The 15,000-nt window shown below is 40.7% G+C and overlaps 1 protein-coding gene across 5 annotated transcripts in view; it reads right to left on the reverse strand.

The window, feature by feature from the left end:
* Dic1 (Dicarboxylate carrier 1) overlaps positions 1–14,558 on the reverse strand; it is an 18,485-nt gene extending 3,927 nt beyond the window's left edge. Inside the window, exons 1-6 of one of the 5 annotated variants that reach the window (XM_070145277.1) lie at positions 14,463–14,558; positions 12,292–12,410; positions 12,030–12,185; positions 2,953–3,122; positions 2,302–2,509; positions 1,994–2,074 (exon numbers count right to left, since the gene is read on the reverse strand). In XM_070145277.1, the coding sequence (XP_070001378.1) occupies positions 1,994–2,074; positions 2,302–2,509; positions 2,953–3,122; positions 12,030–12,185; positions 12,292–12,381 (705 nt within the window). In that variant the 5' untranslated portion in view covers positions 12,382–12,410; positions 14,463–14,558. Of the gene's footprint in view, positions 1–1,993; positions 2,075–2,301; positions 2,510–2,952; positions 3,123–12,029; positions 12,186–12,291; positions 12,411–12,973; positions 13,123–14,412 lie in introns of those variants that run through there. The other 4 variants (XM_070145303.1, XM_070145299.1, XM_070145293.1 and 1 more) reach the window with 4 other exon arrangements.
* Positions 14,559–15,000: the final 442 nt, after the last annotated feature.

The raw sequence follows: 15,000 nt of genomic DNA on the forward strand, positions 1-15,000 counted from the left end.
CCACCAAATGCTGCTGCTCCTCCTTCTCCTCACTGCAGAATTTTGTATGGCTCTCAATATACCTATGATATATCATAAACATTTTATACATACGTAAAACATATAATAGAAAGTAATTTTAAAAATATGTGAAGCTGGAACTTTGGTGCTCCCACCTTAGATATATTATAAAAGTGGTGAGAACCAGCCATTTAAGAAAGAAACTGTTGTTAGAACAAAACCCTTTCCAATGATCTACTCCTTTGACAACCCTCAGCAGTGAGAACATAAAAAAAAAAAAAATTGTCAGTCACAAAGACAATTTTTGGGTGATACTGGATGTGGTGATGAGTAATCCTTTAAATATAGGACTAGTAACTGAAATATTTTGCTGGTTTATGGGTATTTTCGATAGTGAAGGAGTTCCGAGTAACAGATGACAAAGTGCCTTAAAACTAGAGTTTTTGATAACATCATGCAGACGCAACAAGATGACATAGTAAATTTTAGTGACATAAGGGATATTTTTCACTTCTCATTGCATATTTGCTATTTGAAGCCATAAAAAAGTCAAGTTTGTTTATTATCAAGGTCGCTAAACGAGATAAAGTGACACACTACAAAATGACATCATGACATCACTCCATCATCATTCATGTTCTCAAAGAATGTTGGAAATGTAAGTGTCTTTTCATTCACGCCTAATAGTTCTACTTATAGCTGTGTCTCCATCCCCTTAACCATCACCTTACAAAATCATGAAAATATTGGCTGAAGGCCTGGGTGACACACATAACTCACTATGATTGTACAAACATTCTATTACCATCTTGATAAAGCAAATCAAATGAAAAATACAGACATTGGAAAATGAAAAAAAGCAAAAAAGGTTTATGCAATAAAAGAGAAATTAATATTCCAAAGGGGAGGCATGAAGTATTGTAACCACACATGATTGTTCATGTGTGCCCAGCCTCCAAGCTGCACACCCGTAAAACTGCCGCTCAAGTAAGCCTAATGCCTGTATTTTGGGCCATGTGTGGGCTGTGAAGCATCCAGATCAAAGGGGTTAATTTACAGCTTGGTGGCTAAAAACTGTGGAGCCTTCTATGTGCAATAAAATTCATAAAAAACCTATAGTACATAAATCCAAAGTCACAGGGTAATGCACCATACTGAACCACATGAAAGACACTGCACATGGTCAGCTGCTTGAGAAGTTAAGAGTGGTATGCACTAACACACCCAAGCCAATGTAAACATTGAGAAAAATTTGACTTCTGAATAAAGTTAGAGTGGCAAATTAAAGCAGATGTGAGAAACCAGATCACTAAACAATCATTCCTTTTTTAATAATCTGCAGATCAAGATCTAGAATATGATACTTGAAAACATAACCATTTTCCTGCATACTGTAAGAATATGGGGATAGTTAGCATTGCTTTCCCCTTAGACATGGATCAAGAAAGAGCATGTTCTTAACCCATTAATGCGGGTATATTTTGAAGACGAAAATAAAAGATTCCGGGAGGCTATAAAATTGGCGGGCGGGGCTGCCCCACACTTTGCCCGCCCGCCACAGCCCGCTGCTGCGTCGGAGCGCAAGCAATGATACAGCGTCACAATGGCGGGACACCCGGCAATGTTTATTTTTTCGGGTGTCTCATATGTGGGACACCCGTCTTTTCTGGAAATGTTATTCAGAATGTTCTTAGGAGATCATCTATTCTGAAAGTACTTTTTAACCCCTATAAACTGCAAAACTTTCACCCTACCTGACTCCCCCGGCTACCAAACAGGTATGATTTATCATGTTTCACCTAGGCTATTTTAGTTTTGGCCTTTGAAGAGCAAAATTTTGTACACAAGAAAATGTGTATCTCATTACTGTATCTCAAAAACAATGAGAGTGAAAAAGCAACCAGTTTTATGCTAAGTCCTTTATCCTAATATTAAAAAATGGAAATAAGTAAACTCTAAATCCTTTCACTTTATAATTTGACATCACACTCACCTTGAATTCCCCAGGTCTTGCATTCATAGCTCTGGTTTTAATGACATCTACAGGCTGCGTCATGGTTGTTGCAATTGCACCCTGGAATAAAGAAAAAGTAATTATAGAAATATTTTATATCATTTGAATGGTAATGTAAAGATCACCCAACATTAACATATCTATCAACTATGAAAAGAAATATATACAATTAGCTGATACAGTAAATGACAAGGCCTGAACAGTATTTTGCTTTTACTTTAACATAAACAAATGTACACAAACACACATGCATGATCTACACACACACAAAAAAAAATAAATCTTACTGCAGCAAGGGAAGATGTAAAGTGACATGTCAGGTTGTCCTTAAAATAAGGTGTGGACAGCAAGAATCCTTTTATTTGGTCATAAAAGGAGAGTTGACCAATTGTCATTAGCACAGCCCTAAAAGTTGCTGTTGAAGCTCCTCGAAATAATCTTGACACACCCTCTTCACGAAGAACACGTATGAGGCCATCAAGTGCATGCTTATAGCTGAAAAATACACATCTCTTAATTAATGTGCATCAAGGTACATCTACATACAACAATCTTCAGATCAGTCACAATTGCCATCATATCTTATGTAGTCAAACTAATTTCACAAATGTGAAATGACAATAACATTGAATTTTATTTCCTTCATCTATGTTGTTTGTCAAGAAAATGCTTTATCATGTTTTATCAATCTTATCTCCACTGTCCTCCAATATCCTCCAAGATTATCTTTTGTTTACCACGGCAATTTTTTTTTATCACATCTTTACCACAATCCTATATAAAGGCAGACAATATAAATTCCAGAAAAATAAATCACTTTATAAATCAATAATGGTTAACAACTATGGACTGTAAATTTTCAAGAAGTATGTGAATTTAATTTTTGAGAATGAAGTTTTAATACCACAAAATCAAATAGCCTTAACCAAGCAACCTACTTTCTTCTCTGGTCTACAGGTAATTTGATGTCATTTTGCATCCTCACGTTGATCATGTCTCCCGGTGTGCCCACAAATCCACCACATGCTCCAGCAAAGCCAGCTAACATTGCTCGCTTGTAGAATGCAAGAGGCTCACCCTTACTGTCACCAAGCCGCTGTTTCACTACCTGAAATCATGTATGGGTCATCTGTTTAACATTATTCAATCTATATAATTTTCTTTTATATATATTTACTGTGATTTCCTCCATATTACTTCTTCATTATTAAAAATAAATAAATAAATAAAAATACAAAATTGCAATGACTGGGAACCAATTCCCATTAACATCTGGCAATTTTCCATTATTTAGTATTTTAGCTTACAAAAATAAAAACACGGACCAGTCTTATCAAAAGTTAGTAACCATTGAATGTATAAAGACACTGCATACTTCAAAATGAACAACTTTACATACTTACAAACATATACATATACATTTAAATATAAGATATATGTATTTGGTATATGTGAATTTACATATAAACACATACATCTATAAATGAATATATAAGCATATATATCAATAGAAATAAAAAAATATATATATATCAATATATCATATATGAACAGATACATATATAAATATACATACATATACACATTGAGATATGTATATATGTATGTATGAGATAACTCATACATACATATATACATATAAAGATATGTATAAACATATACATATAAAGATATGTATAAACATATACATATAAAGATATGTATCAACATATACATATAAAGATATGTATCAACATATACATATAAAGATATGTATAAATATACATACATAAATTTATAAAGATACATATATATAAATCTATAAAATATTAGCGCACAGGTACTCACACACACACACATGCACACACACATACATACATAAAAACACACACACACACACACATATATACATACAGACATACATATACATACATGCATGCAAACATACATATACAAACATATACATACATATACATACATACATACATACATATACATACATACATACATATACATACATACATACATATACATACATACATACATACATACATACATACATACACACACACATTCACACACACACACATTCACACTCACACACACATTCACACTCACACACACATTCACACTCACACACACATTCACATTCACACTCACACACACATTCACATTCACACTCACACACACATTCACATTCACACTCACACACACATTCACATTCACACTCACACACACATTCACATTCACACACACATTCACACTCACACACATTCACACTCACACACATTCACACTCACACACATTCACACTCACACACATTCACGCACACACACATTCACGCACACACACATTCACGCACACACACATTCACGCACACACACATTCACGCACACACACATTCACGCACACACACATTCACGCACACACACATTCACACACACACACACACTTGATTACTTGCTCATTCATTCACTTATTCACTCAACTCACTCACTCATTCACTCAACTCACTCACTCATTCACTCAACTCACTCACTCATTCACTCAACTCACTCACTCTCTCACTCAACTCACTCACTCTCTCACTCAACTCACTCACTCTCTCACTCACTCTCTCACTCAACTCACTCACTCTCTCACTCAACTCACTCACTCTCTCACTCAACTCACTCAACTCTCTCACTCAACTCACTCAACTCACTCACTCTCTCACTCAACTCACTCACTCTCTCACTCACTCTCTCACTCACTCTCTCACTCAACTCACTCACTCTCTCACTCAACTCACTCACTCTCTCACTCAACTCACTCTCTCACTCAACTCACTCTCTCACTCAACTCACTCTCTCACTCAACTCACTCTCTCACTCAACTCACTCTCTCACTCAACTCACTCTCTCACTCAACTCACTCTCTCACTCAACTCACTCTCTCACTCAACTCACTCTCTCACTCAACTCACTCTCTCACTCAACTCACTCTCTCACTCAACTCACTCTCTCACTCAACTCACTCTCTCACTCAACTCACTCTCTCACTCAACTCACTCTCTCACTCAACTCACTCTCTCACTCAACTCACTCTCTCACTCAACTCACTCTCTCACTCAACTCACTCTCTCACTCAATTCACTCAACTCACCCACTCAACTCATACACACACACACACACACACATTCACGCTCACACACACTTGATTACTTGCTCATTCATTCACTTATTCACTCAACTCACTTACTCACACACTCAACTCACTCACTCACTGAACTCACTCACTCACTCACTGAACTCACTCACTCACTCATTGAACTCACTCACTCACTCACTGAACTCACTCACTCACTCACTGAACTCACTCACTCACTCACTCACTGAACTCACTCACTCACTCACTGAACTCACTCACTCACTCAACTCACTCACTCAACTCACTCACTCACTCACTCAACTCACTCACTCACTCAACTCACTCACTCACTCAACTCACTCACTCACTCACTCACTCAACTCACTCACTCACTCAACTCACTCACTCAACTCACTCACTCAACTCACTCACTCAATCACACTTTATTACTTGCTCATTCAGTCAGTCACTCACTCAGATATATTATATATACACATCATACATGTTTCACTGTGAAACTTTAACTCTTCATTTGAATGGGCTAAGCCTATCTATCTTTCAAGCAGAGCTAACTGCATTTCATTTATAAATTTATATTTGCATCTACATTCTCCATGTTGCTGTAGAAAACAAGTGCTGATGGTGTTGCTTCTGCACTAACCTGATCCTTGAAGTTATATCAAGAGATCTGTAAAGCCATTAGTAATGTATGAATATTGTTCTCTTGTGCTCTGGTACAGAACATTATTCATTAGTGAGAACTGCTCCAAATCATAACACATGAAATTACTGAATCATACATTCACAATCAGCCTTACAATCTACATAAATTTGTGTGTTTGCCACAACTTGTGAAGTTTCACTAAATAGATTTCTCATATCTTTAGCATAAAGTGCACTTGTGTACCATAAATTATACTAAATGTTGTGCTCATATCAGTACTCTTAATCTTAGTTGTGTATGCGCTTGTTGTTAATAATATAATTCTACAGTCAGACATTAAGCAACAGCAAAACAAAATAAATAAAACTGGATCATACAAAGGACAGTTAATTGCTGTCGTAAAATTATCTCAATTATGCTTTCATGAATACATCTACGTTTTTTCTTTCATCAAGTTACAAATAATTTCAACCAAACATGATACTGAAGGGAGAAAATATGGATGTCTTCCAGGATACATGGTGTCACTTACAAAATAAAGGTACAATAAGCCTTGAAAGCTGAAACAATGAAAGCAATCAAAACATGACAAGGCATCTGTGAGCTGGCTCATGTAAAGTTTATTCATGCATCAAGATAAAGCTCTGATGAAGTGGTTCTGCCAAGACACATTCCCTTCTTTGTATTAGTCATTAACACTATACCACAAAGCTGATGTCCAGGAATAGCAAAATCTCTTAATGTTCTTTCAAAGAATTCATGTATGCAGGGAAGGATAATTGTTACTAAGGTCCACACTGAGTATACACATTCATCATATGAAGATGAAATACATTTAGAACTTTTATGAAAAAAATGTCTTAATTGTAAAATAATGTGCTTTACCCCTAAAAGCAAATGGACACATTTCTAGGTAACTACAAAAATGGGGTAATTGAGCAATACTCTGCCTTAAGTAGTATAGTGTTAAATAAAATCAACAATAATTAATATCTCATCAGTGTATGTTACTGGAGGAGGAAAGGAATTAAAATGAGGAGAAAAGGGAGGAGGAGGAGGAAAGAGAGGACTGGGAATAGGAGGAGGAGGAAAGGGAGGAGGAGGAGGAGGAGGGAAGGGAAGAGGAGGAAGAGGGGGAGGGAAGGGAGGAGGAGGAGGAGGAGGAGGAGGAGGAGGAGGAGGAGGAGGAGGAGAAGGAGGAGGAGGAGGAGGAGGAGGAGGAGGAGGAGGAGAAGGAGGAGGAAAGGGCAAAGGAGGAGGAAAGGGCAAAGGAGGAGGAAAGGAAGAGGAGGAGGAAAGGAAGAGGAGGAAGAGGAAAGGGAGGAGGAAAGGTCGAAGGAAGAGGAAAGTGAGAAGGAAGAGAAAAGTGGAGAAGGAAGAGAAAAGGGAGAAGGAAGAGGAGGAAGAGGAAAGGGAGAAGGAAAAGGAGGAAGAGGAAAGGGAGAAGGAGGAGGAGGAGGAGGAGGAAAGGGCAGAGGAGGAAAAGGAGGAGGAAAGGGCAGAGGAGGAAAAGGAGGAGGAAAGGGCAGAGGAGGAGGAGGAGGAGGAGGAGGAGGAGGAGGAGGAGGAGGAGGAGGAGGAGGAGGAAAGGGCAGAGGAGGAGGAGGAAAGGGCAGAGGAGGGGGAAAGGGGAGAGGAGGAGGAGGAGGAGAAGGAGGAGGAAAGGGGAGAGGAGGAGGAGGAGGAGGAGGAGGAAAGGGGAGAGGAGGAGGAGGAGGAGAAGGAGGAGGAAAGGGGAGAGGAGGAGGAGGAGGAGGAGGAGGAAAGGGGTGAGGAGGAGGAAAGGGGAGAGGAGGAGGAGGAGGAGGAGGAGGAGGAGGAGGAGGAGGAGGAGGAGGAAAGGCAGAGGAGGAGGAGGAGGAGGAGGAAAGGGCAGAGGAGGAGGAGGAGGAGGAGGAAAGGGCAGAGGAGGAGGAGGAGGAGGAGGAAAGGGCAGAGGAGGAGGAGGAGGAGGAGGAAAGGGCAGAGGAGGAGGAGGAGGAGGAGGAAAGGGCAGAGGAGGAGGAGGAGGAGGAGGAAAGGGCAGAGGAGGAGGAGGAGGAGGAGGAAAGGGCAGAGGAGGAGGAGGAGGAGGAGGAAAGGGCAGAGGAGGAGGAGGAGGAGGAGGAGGAGGAAAGGGCAGAGGAGGAGGAGGAGGAGGAAAGGGCAGAGGAGGAGGAGGAGGAGGAGGAAAGGGCAGAGGAGGAGGAGGAGGAGGAGGAAAGGGCAGAGGAGGAGGAGGAGGAAAGGGCAGACAAGGAGGAGGAGGAGGAGGAGGAGGAAAGGGCAGAGGAGGAGGAGGAAGAGGAGGAGGAAAGGGCAGAGGAGGAGTAGTAGGAGGAGGAGGAAAGGGCAGAGGAGGAGGAGTAGGAGGAAGAAAGGGCAGAGGAGGAGGACAAGGAGAAAAGGGCAGAGGAGGAGGACAAGGAGAAAAGGGCAGAGGAGGAGGACAAGGAGAAAAGGGCAGAGGAGGAGGACAAGGAGAAAAGGGCAGAGGAGGAGGACAAGGAGAAAAGGGCAGAGGAGGAGGACAAGGAGAAAAGGGCAGAGGAGGAGGACAAGGAGAAAAGGGCAGAGGAGGAGGACAAGGAGAAAAGGGCAGAGGAGGAGGACAAGGAGAAAAGGGCAGAGGAGGAGGACAAGGAGAAAAGGGCAGAGGAGGAGGACAAGGAGAAAAGGGCAGAGGAGGAGGACAAGGAGAAAAGGGCAGAGGAGGAGGACAAGGAGAAAAGGGCAGAGGAGGAGGACAAGGAGAAAAGGGCAGAGGAGGAGGACAAGGAGAAAAGGGCAGAGGAGGAGGACAAGGAGAAAAGGGCAGAGGAGGAGGAGGAGAAAAGGGCAGAGGAGGAGGAGAAAAGGGCAGAGGAGGAGGAGGAGGAGAAAAGGGCAGAGGAGGAGGACAAGGAGAAAAGGGCAGAGGAGGAGGACAAGGAGAAAAGGGCAGAGGAGGAGGACAAGGAGAAAAGGGCAGAGGAGGAGGAGAAAAGGGCAGAGGAGGAGGAGGAGGAGAAAAGGGCAGAGGAAGAGGAGGAGGAGGAACGGGCAGAGGAGGAGTAGTAGGAGGAGGAGGAAAGAGCAGAGGAGGAGGAGTAGGAGGAACAGAGGAAGAAGAGGAGGAGGAGGAAAGGGCAGAGGAGGAGGAGGAGGAGGAAAGGGCAGAGGAGGAGGAGGAGGAGGAAAGGGCAGAGGAGGAGGAGGAGGAGAAAAGGGCAGAGGAGGAGGAGGAGGAGAAAAGGGCAGAGGAGGAGGAGGAGGAGAAAAGGGCAGAGGAGGAGGAGGAGGAGAAAAGGGCAGAGGAGGAGGAGGAGGAGAAGAGGGCAGAGGAGGAGGAGGAGGAGAAAAGGGCAGAGGAGGAGGAGGAGGAGGAAAGGGCAGAGGAGGAGGAGGAGGAGGAGGAGGAAAGGGAGGAGGAGGAGATGGAAGAGGAAAGGGAGGAGGAGGTGGAAGAGGAAAGGGAGGAGGAGGAGCAGGAAGAGGAAAGGGAGGAGAAGGAGAAGAAAAAGGAAGAGGAGGAGGAGGAGAGGGAGGAAGAGGAGGAGGAGGAGGAGGAGGAGGAGGAGAGGGAGGAGGAGGAGGAGGAGGAGAGGGAGGAGGAGGAGGAGAAGAGGGAGGAGGAGGAGGAGGAGAGGGAGGAGGAGGAGGAGGGGGGGAGGAGGAGGAGGAGGAGGAGGAGGAGGAGGAGAGGGAGGAGGGGGGGAGGAGGAGGAAGGGGGGGGGAGGAGGAGGGGGTAGGAGGAGGAGGAAGGAGGGGAGGGGGAGGGGGGAGGAGGAGAAGAGGGAGGAGGAGGAGAGGGAGGAGGAGGAAGAAGAGAAGGAGGAAGAAGAGAAGGAGGAAGAAGAGAAGGAGGAAGAAGAGAAGAAGGAAGAAGAGAAGGAGGAAGAAGAGAAGGATGAAGAAGAGAAGGATGAAGAAGAGAAGGGGGAGGAGGAGGAGGAGAACAAACAGAAGGATGAAGAGAAGGAGGAGAACAAACAGAAGGATGAAGAGCAGGAGGAGAACAAACAGAAGGATGAAGAGAAGGAGGAGAACAAACAGAAGGATGAAGAGAAGGAGAACAAACAGAAGGATGAAGAGAAGGAGGAGAACAAACAGAAGGATGAAGAGAAGGAGGAGAACAAACAGAAGGATGAAGAGAAGGAGAACAAACAGAAGGATGAAGAGAAGGAGGAGAACAAACAGAAGGATGAAGAGAAGGAGGAGAACAAACAGAAGGATGAAGAGAAGTAGGAGAACAAACAGAAGGATGAAGAGAAGGAGGAGAACAAACAGAAGGATGAAGAGGAGGAGGAGAACAAACAGAAGGATGAAGAGAAGGAGGAGAACAAACAGAAGGATGAAGAGAAGGAGGAGAACAAACAGAAGGATGAAGAGAAGGAGGAGAACAAACAGAAGGATGAAGAGAAGTAGGAGAACAAACAGAAGGATGAAGAGTAGGAGGAGAACAAACAGAAGGATGAAGAGGAGGAGGAGGACAAACAGAAGGATGAAGAGAAGGAGGAGAACAAACAGAAGGATGAAGAGAAGGAGGAGAACAAACAGAAGGATGAAGAGGATGAGGAGGAACATAAAAAAGAAGAAAGAGAGTGACAGGGAGAAGGTGGATGAAAAAAGCAGAGGAGAAAAAGGAAGGGCATGAGGGAAAAAAGAGATGGAAGACGATAAAAAGGAGGACAACAAAAGGGGAGGAAGAGGATAACAACAGAGTGGATGATGAAGAGGAGGAGGAGAAGGAGGGAGAGGAGGAAGGAGAGGACGAGGAGGAGGAGGAGGAGGAGGAGGAGGAGGAGGAGGAGGAGGAGGAGGAGGAGGGTGGAGGAGGGAGGAGGGGATAGGAGGGAGAGGAGGGGATAGGAGGGAGAGGAGGGATAGGAGGGAGAGGAGGGGATAGGAGGGAGAGGAGGGAGAGGAGGGAGAGGAGGGAAAAGGAGGAAGGAGGAAGAGGAGGGGGGGAAGAGGAGGGAGAGGAGGGAAAAGGAGGAAGGAGGAAGAGGAGGGGGGGAGGAGGAGGGAGAGGAGGGAGAGGAGGGAGGAGGGAGGAGGAAGGAGGAAGAGGAGGGGGGAGGAGGAGGAGGGAGAGGAGGGAGAAGGAGGAAGGAGAAAGAGGAAGGAGGGAGGGAGAGAAAAAAAATGCAGTTAAAAAAATATAAAAAATAAAATAAAATAAAAAAACAGTGAAAGAAAAGATCAGGATCTGAATCAAAGGTAAGCTTCGAACCACTCCATCATCAGACTTCACCTACAGACATAATTCACACCATGCTGCTAAGGTTACAAGCATGGTAACCTGGCTAGTCCTGCTTTATGACTGGTAATTAGGACGGCAGACCTTCGCCTCCTTCAAGCTAAAGCTGTAAAAGATAATTGTCTTAGGGTATATCCCTTACTTACAAGTAAGAGATAATTTTCCTAGAAAGAGAGCTGCTCTTCATTATCAACGGTAAGAAGTAAACTCTTATTACAGATCAAAACAGCACAACACTTTCCTGGTTATTAACAATAAACAATACATGCACTAGCAAATAACTAAGAGCATAAAACTGTTACTGTTCAATGTACAAGTCAATATGAAGCTCACACAATTTTGTTATGCCAATGCTGAATTTCTTTATCCTATCCTCAGTATATGTTATATTGGTAAACCAAAAAATCTAAAAGGAATTTTTGAATTTCATACTGAATCAAAAATATCAAAAAAATATTGGTAAGTTCAATTTTTAAACATTGGTAAATTCAATAAGCCTATCTATGAAAAAATAACTAATGAAACTGATAACATTAAAATTACAAATTAAATAACATTAATTTGAATATGATATAAATGAGATCAAATAATTTCATAAAGATATAATTTGATGTTAGAACAACAAATCACTACTTTTTAAAATCATTCATCCACATTTATGTTCAAATCCATCAACTGATTATTGGTTCACTTCATATGTGAAGAATGCATTGTTTCCTTACAAATTAACCAACATACTAGCTTTATCTTCTAGCAAATAAACAAAACTAAGGCTAGATTATATTCTAATATCTCACAAGCTAACCTAAAACAGCCTCAAACATTTTAATTCATATATCAGGTAGCTAGCTTATCAACAACAAAAAATAAAACAAAAATATTATCACTACCTATATTCTTTACCTATAAAAAATAAATCATTATCCTACTTTGAAGCAACAAGTATAAACCTAATGTTGCACTAAAATGTAGAAATGTTTAATGATTAGTGACAGTGACACAAATTAAATACGAATCTTACCTCATAAATTGCAAATCTTGTTGTTGAATAGGTAATCTGTCTAAGGAGAGAGGCTGAGAGGCCATTGTAAAGAGCTAAAAGGCCTTGGCTCCTCACTATATGCACAGCCATCTGAGAGCCTCCCATACTGGCCACCTGTTGTGTCTGGAGATGAACCTGAAACCAACAGTCAATCATTACTTTTGTAAAGAACATTACATAATGAGTGTCAGTTCCTCCTTATTTACAAATAAATAAAGAGTAATATGAATTTCTTATTTACCTTTAGCAGGTCCAGTGGATGAGTGCAACATGCTGCTCCACATGATGCTAGGCCTCCAAAGTACCACTTGGCAAGACGTTGTTCCCCCATTCTAATTATCTAACTATGTATAATACAACCTGCAATTGGATAATAATAAAGTAATTGGTGATTTTTTCATTTAAAAATTTCCTATCAACAAAAATAACCAAACACAATAACAACAGTCACTACACCAGTCATTACACTACATCCAAAATCACCTTTTATTCCAAGTCTTTGTTAAACTATATTAAAGGAGCATTGCATTTGTATGGAAAAAGTTATAAAAGCATACTCTTACATGATTGTGAATCCATACAATTGTAATAAATGCTAATAACCATTCCCATTCAGTACTGGAAACAATCATCATCCTACTCATAACTGAATGGTATTCTTGATCATCATAATGCATTTTATATAACTTAGTTTTCAAAAAGAGATTTAGCAATTAAAATTACATATAGAAGGCTAGGCATCTGCAAGCATATAAATTAACAGCTTACATTACCATTTTTAATGTAACAAAAAACATTTTAAAAAATATATACAGCTTTCACTGTGTCATCCATTACAAATATATAAATCAATAAATCAATATTGGTCCTATGCTTCATGTATTATTTACTTTCATCCATTCCTTCAAACATATCAAACATACCTTTTATACAGAATACCTTCAACAGACTGAAGCTTACTCTCAAGAGTGGTTAGTAACTGATAAGCTTCAGAGGACTATCTCTTATCAGTAACTTGCTATCACAACAGTCAACCTCCATCGCATAAATTAACCCTTTCACCAAGTCTCAAGACTGACCACCATATCTCTGATACTGACAGCTTAAACAGTATTAGTACTAATAGACAAATCATTAAAGGAATAGCTGTTAATCTGATAAAAGATGGCTTTGCTATTTTCACAAGGCAGATATAGGTCCTTTTAGAACATCTTATGTGATACAGTATTTTTTATGCATAACATTACATATTAATATCAGCACATGTGGGAGGAAGGGTTGAGAATAATTCTAAAAATACAAAAAAACATGGCTATGTAAAATTGCTCCGTCATACTACTTCCATTATTCTAATTCACTGCATTTATATCTACTTAGTCCTAAGCTCATTACATTTCATAAATTTAAATAGTTCTGGAGAAAAGCATGCATCCTTATGAAATGCAGATACACTTGGAAAATAAGTGAAAAAATGAAGTTGTGTACATTTTATCTTGACAAGTCAGCTGATTTTATTGTGTGCCAAGTTAACATAATAGTGCCAGTAATATAGAAGTAGCACAGGAAAACACCATAATGCCATAAGTAGTCACAAGTGACAACAATGTGCAGCTGGTCTTACCATAGCTATACTACCAGCTGCAGTAGTATTACTATGGCCATTATATTACCATTAAAAGAGTGCATATAATACCTGAGCTTTATCAATGGCACTCCCAATTATGCCAACTCACCTTAAACCACATAACTAATATCTGTGCCATGAACGTTCTTTTAAATAAAAGATCTAATCATCCTAAGATGTCTCACAAGTAGTATTTCACTTCCTTATAATAGGCATTTTTCCAATTCCTCTTTTACTTGCATGGCTTAATTACGGTTTTGCATGCTGTCCCTTCCAGAACGTCCTACAAAATAAGAATGAAGTTGAGCATTTACTATCATTACCATCCTGTGCAAAGATTACAGAACATATATTCTGGCAATTTACGTAACTTTATTAATCTGCCTCTTAACGATGCAGCTGAAGTCAAATGTCCTTGTTACTAAAGGTGAGGCAGTTTTTCATTTCAATGGCTGAGCTATAAACCTAAATTGTAAAGTTTTGCTGATTTTGCATCATTTTATATTACACTGCAAAATACCTATGCCAAGACATATAAACTGTTATGATATCTCAACCATTATCTCTAACACGAGCTTAATCAACAAGGCCACCTTAAACCTTTCTACATCAGTAATCTGTTCATTCACACACGATCGTGGATAAAGAAACGTTTTAACAGAACTCTCTTCTCAAAACGACAACAAATAATTTATCGAAAACAGGAACTCCACACTAATTCCACCACAGCTCACATACTCAAGCACACAATCACTTTACCCAACCCTACAGAAATACAACACCTATACCTCTGTCAGACGTCGCCTCCACTCTCACCAGACATTAAACTGTGTGGCAACCCTCCCCCTTCACTATGAATCTGGACACTTGCCAAGTGAGCGAAACTCTTTGAGAATTCCATGGGGAATAAGGCAAATGAATATGTGAAGCGTGTATCCATATTTATACTTTTAGAACTAAATGTTTCTAGCTTGGAAAATTAATGTTCGTCAGCTGGATACAGATACTAGTTAATTTTGCAAAGGTCTGCGTGGCGCGAGTGTATGTTCTTTTGGGAAAATACTTGTCGTAAATGAAAAATAACAAGTTGTGACGTCCTTCTTATGAGCCAATGGTCGTCCCCGAAATGTAGTACCATGGTCCACACACCCACTTTATTGTCCAATCGCAGATCAGGACTGCTCCACTCTAAATGAATACAAATCATTAATATTACAGTAACACGTAGTCATCGTTTAGTATACATACTTGTAGTATTCTGAATGACGCATCACAAATCACGTACCTAAGATTCTTGGGACGGCTTTTGTTACATATTTATTGTTA

Source organism: Penaeus vannamei, chromosome 3, assembly GCF_042767895.1.
Source record: "Penaeus vannamei isolate JL-2024 chromosome 3, ASM4276789v1, whole genome shotgun sequence".
NCBI lineage: Eukaryota > Metazoa > Arthropoda > Malacostraca > Decapoda > Penaeidae > Penaeus > Penaeus vannamei.